This window comes from Phocoena sinus, chromosome 1, assembly GCF_008692025.1.
Source record: "Phocoena sinus isolate mPhoSin1 chromosome 1, mPhoSin1.pri, whole genome shotgun sequence".
NCBI classification, from domain to species: domain Eukaryota; kingdom Metazoa; phylum Chordata; class Mammalia; order Artiodactyla; family Phocoenidae; genus Phocoena; species Phocoena sinus.
Window position 1 is genome coordinate 99,621,572 of NC_045763.1, and position 22,832 is coordinate 99,644,403.

The window sequence follows — 22,832 nt, forward strand, 5'->3', positions numbered from 1 at the left end:
CTTACCTTCTACTGATTCAGTTATACATATGTCTGGGACTGAGGGGCCAAAAATCTCATAAATGCAATAAATTAAAAAAAAAAAAATAAGTGAAGCATTAGGGCCAGTCTGTCCAGGTCAGTGTAGCATATTTTAAGGTCCTCTAAAGTCATTCTGCTTTGAAACGCACCTCTCAAACATTCCTTTGGACTTAAAATCATAGATAAACATCTCATAAGCGAGCAAACATTTCTAAATATTACCTGTTACATAGATTGTGTCATTATTTGCCAGATTAAGTAGGAATTATTTTAAATAAGAATAACTCCCAAGTTAAAGTCTGCTTGACTAGGAGCATAACTCGATGTCCTCTGTTTTAGGACATGGTAGGAAAAGACGACAGGTACTGGATTTCTTTGTTACATCTTACACAGTCTACTTGGGATAAAGGTAGAACTGTGAAGAAAAATGCCCTTGTGGCACACAGTGTGCAGAGCAGGACCAGCTGAATTCAGAGACATGCATTGTTATCTCAAAGAAGTCTGCCATTGCTGAGCAAGATGGAAAGGTATCCTGTCAGAAAGTGAGATAGGTGTGCTTTTATATTGTCCCTATGTGAAGTCCTTAGTCTTGGTTCCAGAGGGGAGGGTGCCTGAAAATACGATATATTTTTATAGCAGAAAAATCAAAAAGTCCTCAAGGATATTATATGAATCTCATATGGTGAATATTCAAGAACTGACACCATATCAGTATTTATGGCTATTTAAAGTGTATTAACTTTGGTTATATGAGTAATATCTAATTTAAAGGAGGCTTGATGTCACAGTCGGTAGTTTGCTTTTTTCCACTAGAATACGAACAAGTTTAATGGCTTCATAGTGTCCCCAAACAATCCTAGTTTTAGAAACTGTTAATACATAATCTATAATTTTACCCTCCACCAGGGGGAGCTTCAGTATCAGTTAACACTTCTACCTTTGAATTAAAAGTAGATATTCAAGCCATCTATTCTATAAATACTGTGTGCCTCACAAAGAGGTGTGAAGGCCCTCCCTCAAGAGTTTGCAATTTAATTGGGCAGAGAAGATATAAGAAATTCGTCAGAGATATGAATAGCACTGTAATTCATTGAACTGTGGCCACAGGGCAAATTCTCTTAGGAATGTTTAGAGAGAGATGGATATTGGTGTGTTTTTCTCTTCCCCTACAACTTTGAACGAACCTGTATTTGGCAGCTTGGTTTGCCATCATAGCTGGCTGCCTTTTACTCCTTGGTGAAACCGTGTGTGTCTTTGGAGTTAGAATGTACTTGGAAAAAGTCAATCCTTGGGAGGATACTGATCTTTATTACCAACTTTATGAACATAGGTTACTTGGTCTGAGGCTGTTTTTCTCCACATACGAACATTCTGCATTTTCTGGACCTGCCCAGTTTCAAATAGTTTGCCTCATTATCCTCATAGGTACATATATATTTGTCAGTTCACGTACCCGATTTTTGTTTTCAGGACTGAGGGACAGAAAGATACAAAGATTACCTCAGTATTTTCCTTTGTAAGCAATCATAGTAGAATGTTAGAGGGCGTAAAATACACTCATAAATATGTGTGTAGTGAAACCAAAGTGTGAAGAAATTGTCAGGTATTCGGAGGAGGAAAATAACTTGTAAAATAACCTTTTGTTTTGTTTGGGTCTTGTACTTATTTAAGGTGCTACTTAAATGTGTGTTAAAATAGCCCCTCTTGACTCAGCTCCAAACTTAAAAGGGCAGAGTGGTTTGGGTGCTTGTCCGGGATCTGGAAGGAGCCCATCTTGCCGGGGAGGAAATGAATGTGAGCTTTGAGGCAGTCTAACCACCCAGCTTTTAGCATTTCTATTCCCCAAAAATGTAAAAACATGCAAGTTATTCTTGAAAATGTAGCATAGACATTGCATTGAACATGGATTTTTCTTACTATAACTTCATCTTGGGTTTGTTTGTTGAATGTGTAGTGCACTTATTTAATGCCATACCTTGCTTAAATATTCTTTGTTGAGAACAGCTGGAGACTTTGAACTGGGTGCCTAGTTCTGTTTTCTGGGAGGCAACATGGATTCTGTTTTGCAGACATCAGCAAGAGCTTTAAAAGTGAATTGGGGATGCAAGTTCTTTGGCTTGTTAAGAAGCTTCCTGTGGTTCTGGGCCCAAGGTGTGACATACATTTCCTGCTAATCGCTTCTCTTAAGAAGCATGGGCTTGGCTGTTCGTTTGGAGGAAAAACCTTAATAAACCTTCCCATTTTAAGCAGTGATGTGACTCTTATTTTGAGCTGTTGTTTTCAGTGCATTTTTTTAAACTTAACCAAATGCAAGTTCTCGTGCCTACTTTTAACCATGTAAAAGTTCTTGTAAGGCTTACAGAGCAGAACAAGGCATGATCCTTATAGGCCTACCAGCAAATAGTGATTGTGCCTCTGCTGTGTGCCAGGTGCTGGCCTGCGTGTTGGGGCTACACCGGGGAATAATACAAACCAAAATCCCTGTGTGTGTGTGTGTGTGTGTGTGTGTGTGTGTGTGTGTGTGTGTGTGTGATGAGTACTACGCAGAAGAGTTAAGCAGTGTAAAGGGTCAGGAGTGCTGGGCAGAAGGAATGTGGTGGTAGTGGGTCACAGGTTTAGGTTTCACTGAAGTTGCTCTTGCATAAATATTGGAAATATGTAGTCCATACGCCTGCCTGGGGGAAAGCACAGCCTTCCATGCAGTGGGAAGGGTCTGCAGATGCCATAAGGTGGACATATGCCTGGTGTGTTGAAGGATCAGCAAGGAGGCCAGTGTGTCTGGAGCAGAGGGATCAAGGAGGAGAGTAATAGGAGGTAACAGAGAGGTAGTGGGATGGGGGAAGACACTTCCTTCCGCATTTACTGAGTGGAATCCACAAAAGAGCTTTTGGCAGAGGATAAAACATGGTCTGACTCGGCCTACCATAAGGAGTACTATTTGAGAATAGCCTACAGAGGGCCCAGGATGGAAGCAGAGAGGCCAGTTAGGGTACTGAATAATCAAGTAGGGAAGTGGAGCCAACAGGAAATGCTGACACATGGGGGGAGAGAGAGAGAGAGAGAGAGAGTTAGTGTGTGTGTGTGAGAGAGAGAGAGAGAGTCAAAGATGAGTCCAAGATTTTTGGCCAGTAAGGTAGTGAAGATTATGACAGGAGCGGGTTTGGAAGTGGCAGAGGGAGGGGGTCAGGAGTTCGATTTTGAACATACTAAGTGTGAAAAGTGTGTCACATTCTAGAGTTGTACGATAGGTGGTTGGATATGAGTCTGGCATTCAGAGGAAGAGGTCTGGACAGGAGGCTTACATTTAATATTTAAGAACATGAAGCTGAATAGGATCACCAGGGTTGAGTATAGACAGAAGCGATCCAAGGATTCTGTCATGAGGTTGGGAGATGAAGAATTAGCAAAGGAGAACACGGAGGTCACTGGTGACCTTGACGGGCTGTCAGTGGAGTGGTAGGGGACAGTGTCTGGAGTAGGTGTAGGAGAAAATGGAAAGAAAGACAGTGGAGATGTCAGGCATGGATTACAGTTGAGCTGGATGAAACAGTGCATGTTTGTGTGCTAATAGGAGTGGTCCACTGAGGAGGCATGTAAGGGAAGAAGCTGACCCAGATAGGAGCATGGGCGGCTACAGTGGCAGAAGGCAAACAGAATGTGGGATAGAAACTGGTAGGTTACAAAGAACTAATAAAAGGTACCATGAAGAAGTTTTAAGCAAAGTAGCATGAGACAGAAGAGACAGATGCTTTCTGTTCTGGGAGATCTGAAATGCTTCCAGAGAGGGGAGTTGAACCAGGCTTTAAAGGGTGGAATTTTCAACAGGTGTTACAGGCAGATTGCAGGAAAAAGCAAGCGCAGGAAACAGGAACCAGGAGTGATCTAGTTTCAGTTGTTGTTAATGTGGAGAGAAGAGGCTGGAGCCCTATCATGACAGGCCTTGAAACAGCAACTAGTAGGTTGAGCTAAGCAAACAACAAGCGCATAGCATCATCTGGGTGACTTGGAGAGGACAGGGATGGGGGGATTTCAGAAGCGAAGAGGACTGGCAATTACGAGGTTATAAGGCCTACTCCCCACGGATTCTAGTGGTCTTCCTAGGCTTCATTCATATCGCACTTCATTTTTCCCTCTTTCTCTAATGACGATGATCTCTGAGGCTTATAGTTGTGATCATTCCCAAACAAAAGCTCCGTTTAGAAGGGAACCAGCATTAACACTTTGGCACTCAAAGATGTTAGGGAGGATTAAAGAGAAAAGTCATTTTTTGGCTCTGTATTCCTCTGCTTCACTTGACATAATTCTCCCCTCAGACCCTTTGGTACCTACAGGGTGGGTAATTAGTTCCCACCTTCACACCCTCCCAAGTTTTCCTTTCTTTACTGTTACTTCACAGCAGGAGACAGCAGCCCCTCTGGCCCTTCAGACCCTTCCTTTCCCTGGGGATCTACCATTTTGATTAAGAAGGCTCTTTTCCTTAATCCACTCCTATTGGGTAGGTGCCAACTTTCCCACCAAGACCCCGTCATTCAGGCCTTCCCTTGCGGGTGAAAGCCAAGCCACAAGCCGCACTTCTGTAGCCCCCGTCTCCCTTGCCCTTTGCATCACTAGTATCTCTCTAGTTGGGTGGGTTGGAGAGCTTGAAGGAGCCGCCGGCATTAAGTGATGCTAAGCGTGCAGTCTTCCCATTATGGAGAGTAGGACTTGGAATTGTGGGACTAGGCGCTGGGGCCTGCCTGCCTTCCCTGGGAGGGGATACATTTAATGGAGAAGTTTAAAGGAGATATTTGATCCCTATGTTCCCTGTAGGGTCCCGAAGCCAAGACCAGGAGCTTTGGAATTCTTCGGGCCTTTGAAATCACTGATACAGTCCCCTAACCCCTTATTTTCTGGAATATAAATTGACTTACTTGAACAGATGCTTGGAACCTCAGATCGGGGATTCTAACACCTGCTTGAGTCAGTCTGCCCGGTGCTCCCTGTGATGAGGAGGAAGCTCCCTAGGCCTGATCCCTAGGCAGTGCACGTAGGAGGCTTTGAGTGACTACTTGGTGGCCGTCCGGGATGAAGTCACGCCTTGGCACTTCTGCCTGAGGAGCAGAGTCTATGCAGGGATTTCAGTTGCTGTACTTGAACACCATTTGGAGGAACCTCCAAATGTTGCTACTTCTTGCTTTTAGAAAACTTTTTATGCCTGATACCCTCCCCTTTCCCACCACTTCTACACAAACGACTGATACGCATGCTGCCTTGCTGGGAGACAATGTCTGGAGTGTGGCCAGTAGTGGGGCTGGAGGGAGGGAAGGCGCTGAGCACCCAGCTCTCAACTTCCTTCCCCCTTGCCCCACCCTGACCCTCCACAATTACAATGGGGCAAGCAGAGTCTAGCAGACTCGATGTCCCCAGCAGGGGCGGGGATCCCTGGCAAAGCAGGTTAAGAAAAACTCCTACGGTAGGGTAAGTCTGGGGCCAGATGTTGTTGCCAGAAAGGACAAGGAGATGAGCCAGGTCAGGACGACCTGTTGAGAGGGAGCAAGTAGAAGGGGATAAAACTTGGAGGCTGGGGTAAAAGCGATGTCCTCCAGGATGGAAAGAGGGAGCCACTGGGATTGAGCAGGCATGGAAGAGAAGTGGCTGCGGTCATCTGCAGGACCTGAGCTCTGGGCGGCTGGATGACAGCATGGCAGGGGCAGGGAGCTGGGTGGGAGGGGGAGGGGGAGGGCCAGGGCTCCTCAGACAGCCCGTTTTACAGTAGAATTGGCCTGGAAAGCTAGGGTGGAGACGCCAAAGCAACGGGCCAGGGACAGAGGGCACCACACAACAGTTTGGGGAGGGGGGCTCAGGATGGGGAGTTTACTCTCTTGAAAGTGATGTTGGCCCCAGCTCCCCTCTCCTGGGGAGTGGAGTGAGAAGTGGGCCTGGGGAGGCAGCTGAGGGGCCTTGACTGCTGGTCTTGCCTAAAGCAGGAGCTGCAGGAGCCGGGCTCAGCAGAGGGTTCACCCTGAGGAGTGGAGGTCACGTCGAGAGCCCTGTGCTCCACAGTGCTGGAGGTACAGGAGTGGTGGGAGGGGAGTTGCTAGGGTGGCTTACAAAGTAAGTCCTGTGGTTGGGTACAGGCTCAGATAAAGCCCCTGGGGAGGGCTTCACAGAGGAGATGCCCTCTAAACTGCAGACTGAAAGGTACGTTAACAGGTCAGCCAGTCAGAGGCAGCGGGGAAACAGCAATGCAAAGACCTAGAGGCATAGAAACCCCAAGCTTGGAGCAAAGTGCTCACCTCCCTGGAGCGTCAAGTTGGGGGGTGGGATGTGCCCAGAAGTAAGGCTGAGAAAGTCCATTGGGGTCTGTTGGGAAGGACTGGGCCTCCAGACACCCACGGAAGACAGGCCCAATGAGGAGGAAGTCACAGGATCTTGAAGACACTTCCTTCACCTCCTCTGTCCTCCCAGAGCCCAGGCAGCATTTCCTTGCAGCTGCGGGCTCCAGCCTCCGGTCGGTTGGCAGGGGGAGGTGAGGAAGGGGCCTGACGGGGAGGCACAGGAGGAAAGGGAAAGCAGCCAGGGGAGTAACATGTGCAGAGCGGGGGAAACAGGGAAACAAAACCTGATTCTTCCCTTGGATGGGGGCACCTCCCCCCAAAAACCAGGTGGCATCTGCTGTGCCTGAACCTGCCCCCCGCCCCCCCACCCCGGCCAGTGGGAAGAACTAGGGGGCAGGGTGGAGAGCCCAGAGCTGGGTCGTGGTGGGCTTCTGCCGGAGGTGCAGAGCACGCAGGAGGGCATTTTTGGCAGTGATTCCTATGCCCCCGGAACAGGGCGGCTGTCTTGAGGGATGGGTCCAGAGGGGCGTACAGGGAATGGATTCAGTGGAGTGGAAGCCAGGGGGCGGAAGCGCGGCAGCTGTGGCCTGAGACCTGGTGGAGAGTCAGAGACCCTGCTCCCTCCCCGACCCAGGGCCCAGCCTGGCCAAGATGCAGGGAAAAGGCGGAGTGTGAGGTGCAGTCATGGCTCCCTGCCAGATTATTTTTACCCCAAGTGTTGTGTTGAGGATTAGGTGCCCGAGAAGGGCTCCCTCCCTCTTTGTTCCTTGGAGGCCTCTCTGTGACCAGTAACACAAAGATGCTTTCAGAGAGCGGTGCGGGTGAGAGTGTGGGGTGGCGACACTGACTCCTCAAAACCATCAGAACTTGGCTCCTCCACCACCTCTCTCGTCCTTGCCAGGAATGCGTGGGCCCTGAGGGTTTACTGTGAGGGAGCGGGCGGGGGTGGGGGTGCTCCCTAGAGCAGTGGGGGGTCTTCAAGCACCATTCCTGAGCTCAGCCTATGCTGCTGCCCCTCCGTACCCAGCCCCCGACACACGTGCACACACATATCCTTCCACGGAAAAGTGTAAATTGTTTGCCGTTTGGCAAATAGCCCATCCGGGTAATATTTTTACAATGTACAAAAACATGTTCACACTTATTGTCTTCTCTGATCCTTGTTACAGTTCTGTGAGGTAACAGGGCCAGAAGAGGAGACCAAGGCTCTGAGAAAGCTGTTCTTGATCTTTCAGTGTTTTTTGCCCTGGGTCACTTGGTCCACGCCTGAAGTGACGGTTGCTCATCTGATACATACTGAACTTCTGCTGGGTTCTAGAGCCCGAGGTGCCTCACGTCCTTCACATCTCACAGCAGCCCTGTGTTTCCGCCATTTCACACCAAGAACAGTGAGGCTCAGGGAGGTTAAGCCACCCACTCAAGCTTACACAGTGACGAGCAAGTGGGTCTCCTATCCTGTTTGACTCCGGAATCCAGTGCCCATGCCCGGGTACCGGCAGAAGTGCCGTGACTGCCCTGGCTGGGGAAGGCACCTGGTGGGCACTGAAAGCCAGATACCCACCGAGAGACAGGCTGTGCTCCCGCTTTATGGAGGCCCTGTAGGAAGTGTTGCTGTGACTCGGGAAAGATGGGGGCGCCCCGCTTGCCACGGCGCTCTGCGGAACAGGGCCACGTGGCGGGGACAGAGCTGAGTCAGGTCTCTGGTCCTCGGGGCAAGTTTGAGTTCGGCTCTCCACCTGAGGGGTGGTGCAGCGGAAGTGCTTGAGGAAGAGGGACCCTCTGGGAAAGAGGGGTCCCAGGGCTGAAGGGATGGGAAGAGAAAGGGACTAGGCAGGCCCTCCGGCCACAGGGACTCTTCTAGCTCCTGCTTGTGGCCAGGGATCATCTACAGACACACTCTGGTCTCAGGGCCACAGAGAAGCAGGTGGGGTCCTGAGCAGATGCCTGAGCCAATCAGGGGACCCCGGTACCTGCCAGGGAAGTGGGCCAGGTGTGAGGCGGACCCCATGCCAGGGAGGGTATCAAATGAACTTCCAGCTTATTTGCATGTCCTAATTAACCATAAAATGAGCCCCAGGGGCAGCATTAAGCTGTCAATTTCTCTCAGCTTCCTTCCACTACTTCCCCTCACACATGGCTCCCCCCCCCACATTCCTGTATCACTTAGGCCACATGCATTCCCATTCACCTCTCCCCTCAGCGTCAGTAAAATAGTCTCCATCATTTTCCAGGCAGGAGCCCAAACGGGGACGGAGAAGGAAAAATAATGGGGGTGGGGGGACACACATGAATCGGCCCTAATCTTTCATCGTCAAAGCACGGGACGGGGCACTACATCAGCCCTGTCAAGACCCGGGCAAAATTCCGCCACTGGCAGCCAGCATTCCATTTATTCTCCATGCGTGGATAATGCGGGGAGGATGGGTTTTGTTGTTGTTCCTCTTGACTTGGCTTTGGAGTAAATATGGACAGTTTGTGGGGCGGTGTGAAAAGCGCAAGCCTGCAAGTCAGCTGGAACTATTTCAATCCCAGCTCTGGCACTGGGACCCTCTGCAAGTTGCTAAACTTCTCTGAGCCTCTCCATGTGAAATAGGAGTAACAGCAGCTATTTCCAGAATGTGGTGAGGAAATCAGAGCACGAAGCAGGCAGTGCCCAACACCTGCGGATTTTGTGGCAGCATGTGTCACTCATTGTTTAGTTCTGGCCCAAGTTACAGTGAGTTTTCATTCCCTTGGATCCCTTCTGGCTAACCTTTGGGTTAAGAGTTTCTTCTTTCTTCCTACTGGACCCCTTGAGTCAGGAACTGGGTCCTTGTCATTGCTCTGTTCTTAGTTCCTATCACAATGCCTGGCACTGGGAAGTGTTCAGAAAGTTTTGTTCAGTTGGTCTGAATCGCAATGACTGTCCACAAAACTGATGCGTCACAGATGAATGGCCAAGAGGTGACCTGGTTTCCTGTAGGATCATTCCTGACTCGGAGCTGGTGCCTTCTTGAATAACTGCTGGATAACTTCTCCCCCATCCAGCAGCCCATGGCTCCCTCCTCTCCGGACTCAGCGATTCAGTAGGTGGAATCTTCACACGCACACATTCTACACGTGTGCACACACACACACACACACACATCACTCCACCACCCAAGGCAGCCACAGCCAATGGGCCTTCACCCAGGATGGATTTCAGATTTCTGTGGGGAGACAGAAAGGATGGGCAGGGGCTTCCTCCTCCAGAAAGGGCTAGCTCGGTTGGTAAACTCCAGGGAAACACGAGGAAAGAACAGGCTTTGGAGCCAGACATCCCTCTGTTTCAAATCCTGGTTCTTTCATTTGCTAGTCACCTCATATGGGCAGCTTACAGGACCCCTAAGAGCCTCCACTGAATTACCAGGTATTAACAATACCTTCTAGGGTCATTTTGAAGTTTGAAAGACGTGTGCACACTGCCTGGCCAATAGCCATTGTGCGCGCGCACACACACACACAAATTAATAAGCACCTTTCCTCTTGTAGCTTCTGCCACCGAAAACTACACATCTACCATTTGATTGCGTGGGAATTTGAGGGTGACCCTAATCACTTCCCAACTAGAGCTGTGGGGCTGTTCACTCTAAGCCCCCTCCCTCCATCTCTGCCCCCAGGGGTCCAGGATGCAGGAAGAGCCTTTCTTGTTATTTTTTCCTCTACAATTTGGTATTAAATGCTCTGAGGGCGGGAAGGCGGCTTGCCTCTAATTGCAGCTGTCACTCCCCATCAGGCAGAGGGGAGTTCAGCCAGGAAGAGGTGAGGGAGGAGAAACGGATTGCCCTGCTGGTCAGGCTCGGCCCAAACAGGGACCCACATTGTCTTTTCCCAGCCAGTGGGCGTTCCCTGCCTGGGTGGGAGGGACAGGCAGGCGGGCCCTGGATCTGGCAGCGTTGCTCTCCGGGCCACGTGCCCAGCACGGCTTTAGGTGTAGCCACGGTGCCGGAGCTGAGCTGCTGCCCCTCCACCCTGGGTTTTCCTGGACAAGGTGGGAAGATGAGGCCAAAGGCATTTTAAAATGAGTGCGTATTTCTTCTTGGCTCACCTTGCCTCACTGGTGAATTCACATGTTCTTGTGCCCTGGGTGGAGGTTCTGAGCTGGAGACAGGGTGTTGGGGAAGGAGTGTGCGTGATTCCAGGGCCCGGCGTCTGTTCTTCAGTCAGCCCCTGCCTGCGGCCTGTACTTGGACAGGTAGCACATCCAGGCTTACTTCCTCATCTGGAAAATGGGGATAATACCTGCCTTTCTCGCCCATTTACGAAGGAGCTAATGGATATGAAAAGGCTTTCAGACATTTAACGTGCTATACAAATAGTAGCTTTCCTTTCCTGTGCTTCCGGAAAGGCTTGGGGCTTCCCCAAGCACTCCTTATACACACTCCTTAGTCAGCCGTTTCTCAGGGTCCAGGGATGGGCTGAAATCTCGAGGGCAACAGAAGGGGGTGGGAATTGGCCTCTCTGCTCCCACTCCCAGGAGGGCCAGGCTTTACTACCTGTGCCTGGAGCAGCGCTTTGCCAAGGAAGCAAACAGTTATGAGGCTGGGGACACGAGAAACAAGGTCTTTATTGGCGATGTCTCTGGGGAACCTGTGGCCCCAGTGCCCGATCCATGCAGAATGTTACACTGAGGTCTTTGGGGGCAGTGAAGGAATGTCAGAAGGATTTCCTGATCTTCTCCCCCTGCCCCTCTCCTGCTGTCACCTCCAGCCCCAAAGCAACATACACACACATTCTCCCTCTCTCTCTCTGTCCAGGGACTCTTGCCTCCCCCACCAGCCAGCCCCTAGCACAGCCTCGCCCAACTACAGGCCTGTCAGCTCTGCTCCAGACCTTCTGCTGCTTCTCCCTCCCTTCTCGGCGGAAGGGACTTGGAGTTAGGCTTTTGAAAGCCATACCACCTGGCCTCTTTCCCAGGGGCCCAGCACTGGGACCTGGCCCTTTTGGGTCAGTCAAATTTCTACCTCTAGGATTCAGACCCAAACTGCTGTGTTAACATCAAAGCCAGAGGGTGAGGATTCCAGGGCCTTGGGGCAGCTGGTGGAAGGATTCTCCCCTCGTCTGGGCTCCGAGGTACCTGGGAAGGGGCAATGTCCAGAGCCCTTGGAATGGCCCCGCTTCTTGCCCTTCTGCAAGCGTCCGGCTCTGGGCTCAGAGGCCGTGGGTGTCACCCAGCCTGGTTTCTCCTTCAGCAGCCGGTCACGGTCAGGCCGCACACCACGCAAGAACTTCCTAAAGATGTTTGCTGTTAGGGCAAACCTGCGGCCCAGCTCCCGCGGCGGGCCCCTCCTTCCTTTGGGGGCTCCTGCCTCCCGGGTCTCACCCTTCTCCCCACCCTTCTCCACTTCCGGCAAGTCCAGCCAGTTGCCCACCAGGTCCGCAAAAACGTTGTCACCTAACACCAGAGGCTGTCGATTCCGGCCCCGGGACATCAGCGTGGAGGTCCAGTCATCCGGTTCCACCAGCTCTGGCCCCCGCTGGGCACAGCTTTGGTGCTCTGGCAGCCGTGTCCTGGGCGTGGGAGCCAGATCCCTCCCACACACACTCCTAGGAGATGGAAGCTTGGCGCTGCTGCCCAGAGCGGGTTGGCTGGAGGGGGAGCAGCCCGCAGGCCTGGCAGGACCGCTGCCACCCTCCCACTGAGGGGGCTCGAGCTGCGTCCAGGGGCTTTCAGGGCAGCCTGGGGCGGGACCCCCTCCAGAGATCTCCAGCTGCTCCAGTGCTGTCTGCACCTGCAGGAGCTTCAGTTCTTGCAGTGCCCCCATCATGCAGTTCATCTGATCCTGCAAGCCATCGCCCACTTCCTTCATGGACATCTGCAGGGGAGAGAGCACGGGGCCTGTGAGCCAGGCGGAAGGGCCGTTCCCCAAGCACACACCTCCAGGGTCATTCCAGCCTGCCACTGACCCCATCTCTGTACAGCCTAGTACACTGCAGATCAGGGCTGGGAGAGGAGGAATTTTGACACGGATATGGCTGGATAAAGGAAATACTATTAATGGCAGCTGGCTTGCTAAGACAAGCACCGTCCTGAGCTACATATATGTATACATATATGCATATGTATAACTAATCTATATTTAATCTCCCCAACTACTCTGTGAGGTAGTATTATTGTTCCTATTTTACAGATGAGGAAACTGAGGCACATAAGTAACTAGCTCAAGATTACATAGAAGGTAAGAGGTGGCACTGAGATCAGTTTGACGGTACAGAAAGTTCCAGTGGCCACCTGTGTCCTTTGTGTCTGTGCCCTCTTCTCCTGAGCCTCCCTGAGATGAGGATGATGAAGACAACAACAATTTGTGAGCAGTTACCATGTAACAGGAGTTGAGCTAAGTATTCTGTGCACATCATCTCATTGCATCTTTATATAAACCCTAGGAGGCTGGTATTATAATTCTCATGTTAACATATGAGTTAACCACGGTGAGGGTGAAGTAACTTGCCTAAGGTCACATGGCTCACGCTGCTGGGGCTCAAACACAGGACGTCTCGCTCCAAATGCTAGAGTCCTAACCACCAAGCACTGCCTCAGGATGGCTGGGCAGTGGAGGAGGGCTGAGAGGGACGCTAGGGAAGAGGAGGGGCTCAGATTCCCTAAGAGAAAGGGAGGGTAGGCCTGGGGTTTCCTTTCACTGCTGTTCACATCTGGCAGGTCAGGAGACAGATAAGGAGCCATGAAGCTCCTGTTTGCTGAGACCCCCGCCCAGCTCTGCCCAGCCCCTCTCTCCCTTCCCAACACCTGTCCCCTCTCAGCTGCTCTCAAACTTGGCTCCAGTGCTCTTCCTGCCTTCTTGGCCCAATTGGCTCCGCTGTCCTAGCCAAGAGTGGGGACACTGGGGGCCAGTTCCCCAGCCCCTCTGTGGGTGTCTAAGGCCCGAGTCCCAGGTGCCAGCTGGAAGGGGCTAAGAGATTGACTTGGGTGAGGGCCGAGTTTGGAGGCTGGGCAGGGGATGCTTTGTCTGATAACATTCACGAGGTTCCCGTCCCGTCCCCGGGCCCAAGCTGCCTTGGTTCCGCCAGCTCCCTCCCCAGAGCTGCTCATGTTACAACGGCAAACCTCAGGCAAGGGGACCATCTGTTTCTTAGGCCCCCCCAGAGACCCACCGGGATCATCTTACCTCCCAGCCTTGTCCTAACGCACAGAGCTAAGCCCACAGGGTGGAGGGGTGCAGGGCCTGGGAGGGCAGGCGCAGAGGCTCTGCAGCGCTGTGCTGGCAGCTGACCCTCTCAGGCTTTAGGGTCACACCCCCTCCCCTACCAACTCGGGCTTTGGTAGGGGTTAGGGGCCAGCCCAGGATCTCCTGAGCCAGCAGTGCTAACAGACAGTGGAGGACTGACTGTCGCTGAGGGCAAGGAAGCCGTTGCTGAGTGTAGGACTGCCCCCACTCTGCAAGAAGAAGTGGTGGTTCGGGGCCTCACGGCCTGGGGTTTGCCAGGCTGCTGGGCAAGCATGCTCCATTTGAGTGGCAGCAGCAGGAGACACAGCCTGTGGTGTGGCCACGCTTGCTGACGGCCCCCTGCTCTGGCCTCTTTGGCTTCTACCTTCCTGACCCCTTCCTTCTGGAGGCAGCTCAGCCACAACTGGAAGACCCAGAGCAGAGTCAGGAGACTCTGAGCCCCAAACCAAACTCCTCAAGGTCCCTTCCCGGCAAACTGCTGCACCGACTCTCCTATCTCTGCCCCCTGCCTCATACCACTCACCCCAACCTGGAACCTCAGGGTCATATTTGGCTTTCCCACCCCACTGGCCGTTCTTGTCCCCAGACGCTGCACATCTGCCCTTCTACCCCCTGCAATGCTGCAGAAGCTTCCTTGCAGGCCACCAAATCAGGCTTCCCGACACACACCTCCGACCCTGTCACTCGCCACTCAGAAGCATAATCTACTCCCATATATACCCCACACTCCCATCAGAACCTCTTCTGTGATACTTAAAACGCTCTTCCCTGTCGTCCTGCTACTCACAGCTCCTCTGTGCATTTAAGTGCTGGGTCACTGGTGAAACATTCATTGAGCATCTACTTCTTGGGGGCAGGGACTGAGATCTACACATCACTGTGTTGCCCCAGAACCCAGCTAGCACCTCTGCACTTACTACATATCCATAAAACATACACTGAGTACCACTGAGCACCCCAAATTGCTTGCTGCCCTCAGTAAGTCACTACCCAGGGAGGGAGGGTCAGGAACCTTTCTCAAGGTTTCATTTCACCAAGAGGCACAGAGTCGGAGCGTGCCAGCTTCCTTCCAGAAGGCTAAACACAGTCCAGGTCAGAGGCGGTGGGAGGAATGAAATGACCCCATTCAACCCCTTCCAGTATGGAAAAATCCTTAAGAAATAATGCTGACATTTTCTACCTTTTTAAAGTGAGAGCGAATGTGTGGGTATGTGTGAATTCAGGGATGCCCATAAAACAGAGGCCCCATTTAAGTAAACGGGAGCTGAAGTTGCAGCCCTATGGAAAATGATAGTGCATTGGTTAAGATCTTGGGTTCTGGAGACAAGCGGAACAGGGTTCAAATCCCAGCTCTGCCATGTAATAGCTGTGTGATCTGAGCAAGCTATTTAAATTCTGTTTTTTAATTTCTCCATTCTTGCTTTTTTTGGCCGCCCTGCGCGGCTTGCGGGATCTTAGTTCCCCCACCAGGGATTGAATCTGGGCCACTTCAGTGAACGTGCTGCATCCTACGAACCCCTAGACCGCCAGGGAACTCCAATTTCTCCATTCTCTAAAATGGGAATAAGAGTTCCTGCCTGGTCCAACTTTGGACAGACGAGATGAGGTAATGTGTGTTTATGCGTGGCCTACAGGTGGATTTTGGCTGTTATCTTAAGACTTCCTGAGAACTTCCAGAACATTTCTTCCTCAGTGAACCTGAACACGCAGTAGTGATAGGATTGCGTTCACCTGTCTGGTCTGATTGAGGAGAAACGTCTTGTCTGGTCCCTTTTCCCACCCTGGCACCACACAGAGGAAGGAAAAGGGAAGCCTCGCATCCTCCTGCCCACGATCCAGCCAGATTCGGTCAGCTGGCCACAGAGCGCTGACCTTGGAGGGCAAGAGGCAGCCGTGAGGGGGCTGAGGATGGAAGAAGGAAGCCCGAGTGTGGGAAACGGGGAGGCCAGGGAGTGGGGAGGCAGGAGCATCGGCTGGGGCGCCTGATGGAGAAGGGAGCTGCCTTTCCCAGCCCCGGGGGAGTGATGTCACCCAAGGAGAAAGAGCCAGAGGGCAGGCTGCTGTCTTCCCCAGAGCGTGGGACCCGCTCAGATCCCAAGGTTTCTCTGGCCGAGAGGGAGAAAAGAGAGCAACGTGGGGTGGGCGTAAAGGAGAGGCGCCAAACCTGAGAAAGTCCCGAGCTAGAAACGAACACTAAATCCCATGCTGTAGGTGATGAGTTCCTCTCTGGCCTCCCAGTGCCTCAGGACGGTGCCAAGTCATACCCAACTTGCCCTCAGGGCTCAGGTGGAAAAGTCACAAGAAGGCCTAATTAGTTCTGATTCGTTTGAGTGGGAATGGCTCTAACAGGCACTACCGTCTTTCTCCACCCCAGCTCACACACACTCACACACGCTTGTACACACACGTGTGCACACAGGCACAGAGCTAGCCTGCTCCACTGCCAAGCACAACACCCGTGATAAGCGTATCCTAGAGACGGCTATGCGAACCCTTTCTGAGAAACGTCTCACCACCCTCCTTGCATCCACCCCACCCCACAGCCCATCTCCCGCCCCCAGCATCTTCTGGGCCTCCAAATGTCTCATTCTACACATTTTCTTCCTGTCAAACTTTAATCTCTCCCACTGCAATCTAAACCAGCCCCTGGCTTCCTCCCTGTGGTGGAGCTGGATGCCCCCCGGGCACCCTCCTAGGGTTTGTAAAGAGCCCCGTGCTGTCCCGTGGAGACCTGGCCCACTCCAGCTGACTAACTCGGCCACTCCACATGGGGCAGATTCACCAACCTTCTGTGCGTCGGATTCTGACTGTGCAATGATAACCCCTCACACGTGTGTATCACTTGCTCTGTCTCCTACATGACCTCGTCTGATCCCCACAATTGCTCCAGGAGTCTGACGAGGCAGTTGGAGTTATCCCCACTTAATGGATTAGGAAGCTAGGGAGCTGAGAGGTTCGTTTTCTCCCCCAGTGTTTCCTAAACACGCTTCCCTAGACTTTCCTTCATGATTTCACCATATCTATATATGACCTAGTCTCCTACTTAATACTTTACTTAAATCTGTTTATATAAATTAATGGATTTATATGGAAACTTATATGAAATGTATATCACTTGCCATAAACAGATGGTAACGCTTCCTATCTATCTATCCATCTATCTATCGAAACTAAGCTTTTCGTCTGAGTATCACCTGATGTCATCTTGTGCACCTCCAGTGGAAACACAGATCTATTGCCTGAGGTTCTGAGGTGGATTGGTGGCAGGACTGGGACCCCATGCCTGGCCCTCTGACTCCAGGCCAGTGAGCTTTCCATGTCATCATAATCCCTGACTCTTCAGCCTCATGGGATTGCTGTGAGAAGAAACCAGGATAGTCAGTGGGACGTGCGAGGGCAATTATCATCACATGGGAAGGAAGAACATGAAGTCGTGGAGGGACTCCAAGACCCAATTCGGTTCACTTCCACTGAAGGTGTTTCTTCACTGACTCATCTGAAGGGGGAAGATGCTGCTGGGAAGCCAAACCCCACCATCCTGGCCCTCCAGCCCTGAGGCCTCCACGCGGTGGTGAGGGCTCAGCTGCCCATGGACAGCTCCCCTCCATGGCACTCGCCGGGCCTTTTGTGGTTTGGGAGGAGTAAGGATGGGAAAATGTGACACCAGCATCCTGGGCAACCTTCCCAAGCCCTCTCCTAGGCCCCTGACTGATCCCACAGCTGTGCCCTCCATCCATCCATCTCACGCCCTCTCCCAGCTCAGCCAGAATCCTTTGACACAGGCTCCAGCTTTGCCCATGGACCTGGCAGTGTGCCCTGCCTCGCTCCCCCCACCCCCATTACTCACAAGATCCCCACACAGTTCCTTTCAGCCCCTCTGGAAGCTAGAAGGAGGTTCAGGGCCGGAAATGGGAAAAGCCCAGCTTTTGCCAAGTGGCCCATTCTCCAGCTCCGTGAATAGGGACCTTCACAGCCCCCTGCTCTTGGCTGGAACTCTCAACAGGAAGGTAAGGTAGAAACTGTGCCAAGAGCCGGAGGAGGGAGGAGGGTAAAGAAAGGAGGAAGTGAGAAATGGATGAGCCCACTCTCCCAACTGAACAATCTACTGGGGGCCATGTGCTTGGGCAAGAGGCAGACAGACAGAGAGAGGGGCCCAGTCTCACCCCTGCAGGGAGCTTGCCTCTCAGCCTCACCTCTCCTCTGTCCAGCTGTAGCCCCTCTCCAAGGCAGCCAGTGAACCAAGTTCCTTGGGCATCCAAGGGACCTCAAAGAGTTACCTTCTTTTTCTCCTTTCTGATTCAGGCCTTCATACTCTCCTGTCTGGACTCTTCTAATAACCTTCTACCTCATCTTCCCACCTCAATTTCCTCCCTCCCCCCATCCCCACCCCAACCACCTCCTAGATCCCAGGGCACGTCTCGAACCATGCTGCTCGGCAATGCATGTGGAAAAGGTCAGACTCTTTAGCGTGGCATTCAACCCCGCCCCCCCTTCTGCTCTCAACAGCTCTTTCAGCCCTGTTGCCCACTCTTTTTCTGCATATACCCTATGTTCTAGCCATAATCCAGTGAGTCTTCAAATGTCCCCTCTAGACAGTCTTCAAACACCCCCATTACTTCCATCTCTGCACGTTTTGGTCGTGTCGTTTCATCATCTGCCTGAAATGCTCTTTTTCTCCTGTTCCCATCCCTATTTATCCCTTGAGGTGTGGTTCAAATGCTACCACTTCCATGAAGCCTTCCCTGATCCCCTAGCTGGAGGTAACTCCTCCCTCTCAGAGCACTGAATGTGTGCCTCTCATCTAGTATGTATCCTCCGTTTCTATACAAGACATTTGCATGCATATACTGGCTAAGAGTGTGAGATCTGCAGTCAGACTGGCTGGGTTTGAATCGTAGTTCTGCCACTTATCAGCTCTATACCTTGGCCAAGCCACTTAACCTCCCCATGTCCCATTTATAAAATGGGAATCATGGAAGTGCAATTTCCTAGTGTTGCTTCGGCAACTGACATAATACCTGAGATATCTGGCATATCAATAACTGTTAACATCAATGTATGTTGTTATTATTATCACTCCCATTAAACTCTAAGTTTCCTGAAGGCAGGATCAGTGTCTGTTTATATTTGTAACCAAAGTACTAGTGCCTGGCAAAGTGCTTTAAACATAGTACGAACTCAATAAGTGTGTTCTGTGAACGAATGACACATGCACACCAGTCTGATCAGTTCATCACTGTGAGTTCACCAAGTGCTTACAACACATCAGGTACTGTGTTATGTGCTAGGGACATACAGCTGGGGAGGCACTTGACATAATCTTCACAGTAGCTGTATAAAGTAGGTACTTTTAAAAGCCCATTTTACAGATGAGAAAGCTAAGGAACAGAGACGTCAAATAATCTGCCAGGGTCACACAGAGCCAGGTTTTGAGTTCAGGTTGGCCTGACCCCAAATCCTGTGCTCCATGCTCTTCCCACTGACTACAGCACACCCCAGCAAAGTCCTCTTCACTCTAGCTCTAAACATCAAGGGAGACCACATTGTGAGATCCTTTGCAGAAGTTTTTTCTGCCTCAGGAAACTTGCTCTTTTGCCCCAAGAGCTGAAGGCTGTTCCTAATGTACCTCCTCTATCACCTTCTTATTTCCTCCTTATTTTGCCTTTATGCTCTGGTCCTCCTCCATGTACCAGAATCTCCTGAACTTGTGGCCACTAGTGGCTAGATAATTGCCTTCTAGGAACACCAAGTTGTTCTAGAAGGACCTTCCCCAGCCTGAGAGAAGTCTCTCTGCTGCTTCACCAGGCCTCAGCTAGGATCGACATTAAAGGAGCTGGTTCCATCAACCTCCTCCTCCTCCAGGAAGCCTTCCCACCCTGGCTGTACTATACTCAGCCTTTATGCACTCTGTTTGCTCTACACTGATCTGAACTCATGAGCAACACCCTGTGAGCATCTTACATCTGCTTCCTCTGTGTGCCTATGTCTACCCCATTTGTTGGAAGCCCTCAAGGGAGCAGTGTATAAGGAACAGCTGGTCCCAAGGCCTGTGTTCAGGCAGGGCCCCTCTTTGGCTGCTGGAGCGGGGAGAGATATATTCCCTACTGAGTAGTTGCAGCCCTGACCCCCTCATCCTTAGGAAGAAGTGTGTCAGCTGCTGCTACTCTCCTGCTACATTTAAGCCCTGAAACCAGATCCCTGTCCTTTTCCAAACAGGGGAGAAGGGCCAGTTCTCCAGACATCAACCTAATTGAGCCAGGATCCCCAAATTCTCAGTGTCCTTCCAGTGCTCACTTGTTACAATGCAAATTTTCTGCTTCAGGAAATTGGGAAATTCTGCTACTTTGGTTTTCAAGATCAGACTCTTCTTGTCTAGATTTTCTGGGCCAAGGGCAGGACCAGGAAGCAGGAGAGGAGTGCACAACACCCTCGACAAAGAAAATTTCACAACTCCTTGATGTTTCTTTTTCCAGCAGCCTTAACCCACAGTGTCTGTAGGACGTATACTTCTTGAAGGGAATTTAACGGCATAAATGAACGTAGAACTTGACTAGTATTACATGAGTGCCATTCCTGGGCACACGCTAACTTAGGGCAAAGCCAAGCATCACACAGTCCTCCTGGGTGGCAGGGAAGATTCTGCCTGGGATGAACACACACACACACACACACACACACACACACACACACACACTTCAAGCTCATGACACATACTGACTATAAGCGTTTCCCACCCCATTGCAGACCCAGGGGATAAACAAGCCAACACCTTCCTAACCCAGGCACAACCAAGCTGCGGTGAATTCAAACCCCAAAGTCCTTAGAGGAGCCAAAAGGCTGAGCCTGAGCTAACTCAGCTCCACCTTCTCCTTCACTCCATTGGGAAAACAGTCACTGAGATCTGGCTCTGCCTAAGCCCTGGGCTGAGGCATCAGGGAGTGAACAAGACTCTAATAGCTCTGCCTGTCACTCTGCTCTGTCTCCTTTCTGGGCAGACTGGCACTGGGGAGGGGGCGGAACACCATGGGTGGAGGGAGGGTACAGAGCTCTCCCATCTGAGTGTCATTCTGGGCCCCAGGCCAGGCATTTGGCTTCCTCTCCAAGAGAGTCAAAGGCTGAAGCTGTTCAGACAAAGGGCCAAATGAAAGCTAATGGGGAGCTGGGTGACTTCAGCCTCTCCCCTTCCTCCTTCCGGGGACTGGGGCTCAAGTCCTTGGCAGGAGAGCGTGCAAATCAAGACCTGGAGCTCAGCTCTGTGCAGATTCCTATTGCCTTTTTTATCCTCCCGGCGTCCACAGACTGTCTTTGCCCCCCCTCACCACCTCCCACCTAAGGTGCTGTAAAAAATGCAAATCAGTAGGATTTTAAAATTCAAGCCCGTGCCAGGAACACCCACAAACCCTCTATTAAGGCAGATCCTGAGGTGGGTGGTGTGGTCCCAGATTCCAAGCAAAAAAAAGAGGATTCTGTTAGATTCTTTTCTCAACATGGCCCTTGGACTTCAGACATTATCTGTGGCAACCTTGACCTTTCCTTCTGGTATTGGACAAGTGAATGGGACAAGTCAGAATTATGTGTGGGCTGGGGCCAGCCATCCCAAACTGACATGGAAAGCGTGAGAAAATGAGTATGGGAAAGGACATGATGGAGACTCTTCTGTCCCTCATCTAAGAAGCATTCCTCTGGGTAATGTTCCCATCTGAGTGTCACCACCAAAAGGGCTTGGGGAGGAAGTCCCAGAGACGTGACCATTGACCTGAGAAGCCAGGCCCCGGAGTGGGACAGACAGAAAGAGTGCCTGGGCCACTTGACCAGCAAGCATCAATGAGAACACCTGCTGCTACAAGCTCCCCCTCCCCCCCAAGCTGGCCCCTGTTAAAGCTGCCAAGCTCCCTCCCCAGCGGGAAGAGTGGACAGTTTGCAGGCAGGAGTGGGAGAGGCTGTCATGGAATCTGGAGAGCCATGGGCTGGCACTTTTTGGATCCAGGTCTGCTGTTGTCAGCCTGGGTGCCCCTGGCCCTGAAAAGCAAGAAGAAAGAGGGGAGAAAAGTGAGACCGAAAAGAGGTCGACTCCAAGAGAAACAAACTAAAAGGGACAAAAGGAGGCGGAGGCAAAGCCCCAGGAGAGCCTGGTTGACAGAGACGGCTGTGGCGGCCCAGGTGGGGGACGTACATAATATCTGTCTGAATTCTGGTGGTGGGCAGAACAAGAAAGGTGGCAGGTGGGAGGGGGAGGTATATTAAGTCAGTAAGAAGCAATGCGCCTCCCACAACAGAGTTTCGGCAGGCGCCGCCCTCCCCACTTGGGCGATTTCCACGCCCCGCCGCCCACCCCCCGACACCAAGACTGTGCCACTTCTCCCGGCCCCCGCACCCCGGCCTCTGCACGTTCCCTCCTCGTTCCCCCAGCCCAGACCCCTGACATCTGGCTGGGCCTCCGCACTCCCGCTCGCGAGCTGCCAGGCGGCGCCCGTCCTCCCGCGCCGGGCCCGCCCCCGCCGGTCCAGCTGCCAGCCCCCTCCCCGCTGGCAGGCAAGTCCGGGCAGACAGCCGGCAGGGCCTGCCCCTGCAGCCGCGCCAGCCCTGCCAAGCCCGGCCGCCACAGCTGGGGGGGGTGCCCGGAGGTGCCAGCTCCCCTCGAGCGAGCAGTCCCTGGCCGACCTCCTGCCCCGCGCAGGGCTGGGGTCACGCACCCTCCTCCCGGCGCCCCGCGCAGCCCCAGCTGCCCGGCAGCCGCGTTCCGCTCTTTCCGTGCGGGCGCTCGGGTCCCCCACCGCGTCTCGGGTGAGCCCTCTTTGCTCCCTCGGGTCTCTGGGCACATTTCGGTCTGGACTTGCTTGGCTCCCTCCGTCTCTCTCACTCGTTCGTGCCTGCCTCCCTCTCACACAAGTCTCTGCTCCAAGTTTCCACGGGGCCCCTTTCCCTCAGGACAGGCCCTGTCCTCCGCCTGCTCGCTGTGTGCCCTCCTCTCCTCTCTGGGCCTCGGCCCCGCGCGCGTCGCGGTCCCGGGGTCCTGGCGGAGGCCGGGTACCCGTCGTGGCGGAGCAGCCCTCCCAGCCCCCGGCTCCCGCTCCGCTCTTACCAGCTCCTGTTTGAGGCGGCGCAAATAGCAGTCCATTTCCCTGCTCTTCTTCCTCATGCGCCTATTGGCCGGGCTCGGCTCCACGAGAGAGTCCCAGGATGGGAACACCGGTCCCACCGAAACCGCGCTCGGCCGGCTCGCAGCCCCCGCGCCTCTCGCAGCGCCGAGCCCAGCCTCTGCTCTCAGGTCCGGACTTGGAGCCGCTTCCCGG

At 52.5% G+C, this 22,832-nt stretch overlaps 1 protein-coding gene across 1 annotated transcript; it reads right to left on the reverse strand.

Annotated features, from left to right (window-relative positions):
* Positions 1 to 10,781: 10,781 nt before the first annotated feature.
* INKA2 (inka box actin regulator 2) lies at positions 10,782 to 22,832 on the reverse strand. Its single transcript, XM_032639017.1, has 2 exons — positions 22,622 to 22,832; positions 10,782 to 12,171 (listed from the first exon to the last, which is right to left on the reverse strand). The coding sequence occupies exons 1-2, from the start codon at positions 22,676 to 22,678 to the stop codon at positions 11,329 to 11,331; spliced, it is 900 nt and encodes a 299-aa protein (XP_032494908.1). The 5' UTR covers positions 22,679 to 22,832; the 3' UTR covers positions 10,782 to 11,328.

Bases quoted from the DNA above. Each gene is read 5' to 3' on its own strand.
- INKA2 (XM_032639017.1), bottom strand. From the start codon at position 22,678: ATGAGGAAGAAGAGCAGGGAAATGGACTGCTATTTGCGCCGCCTCAAA. The intron at 12,172-22,621 runs GTAAGAGCGGAG...TCTCCCCTGCAG, and splicing joins GCCGCCTCAAACAGGAGCTG to ATGTCCATGAAGGAAGTGGG.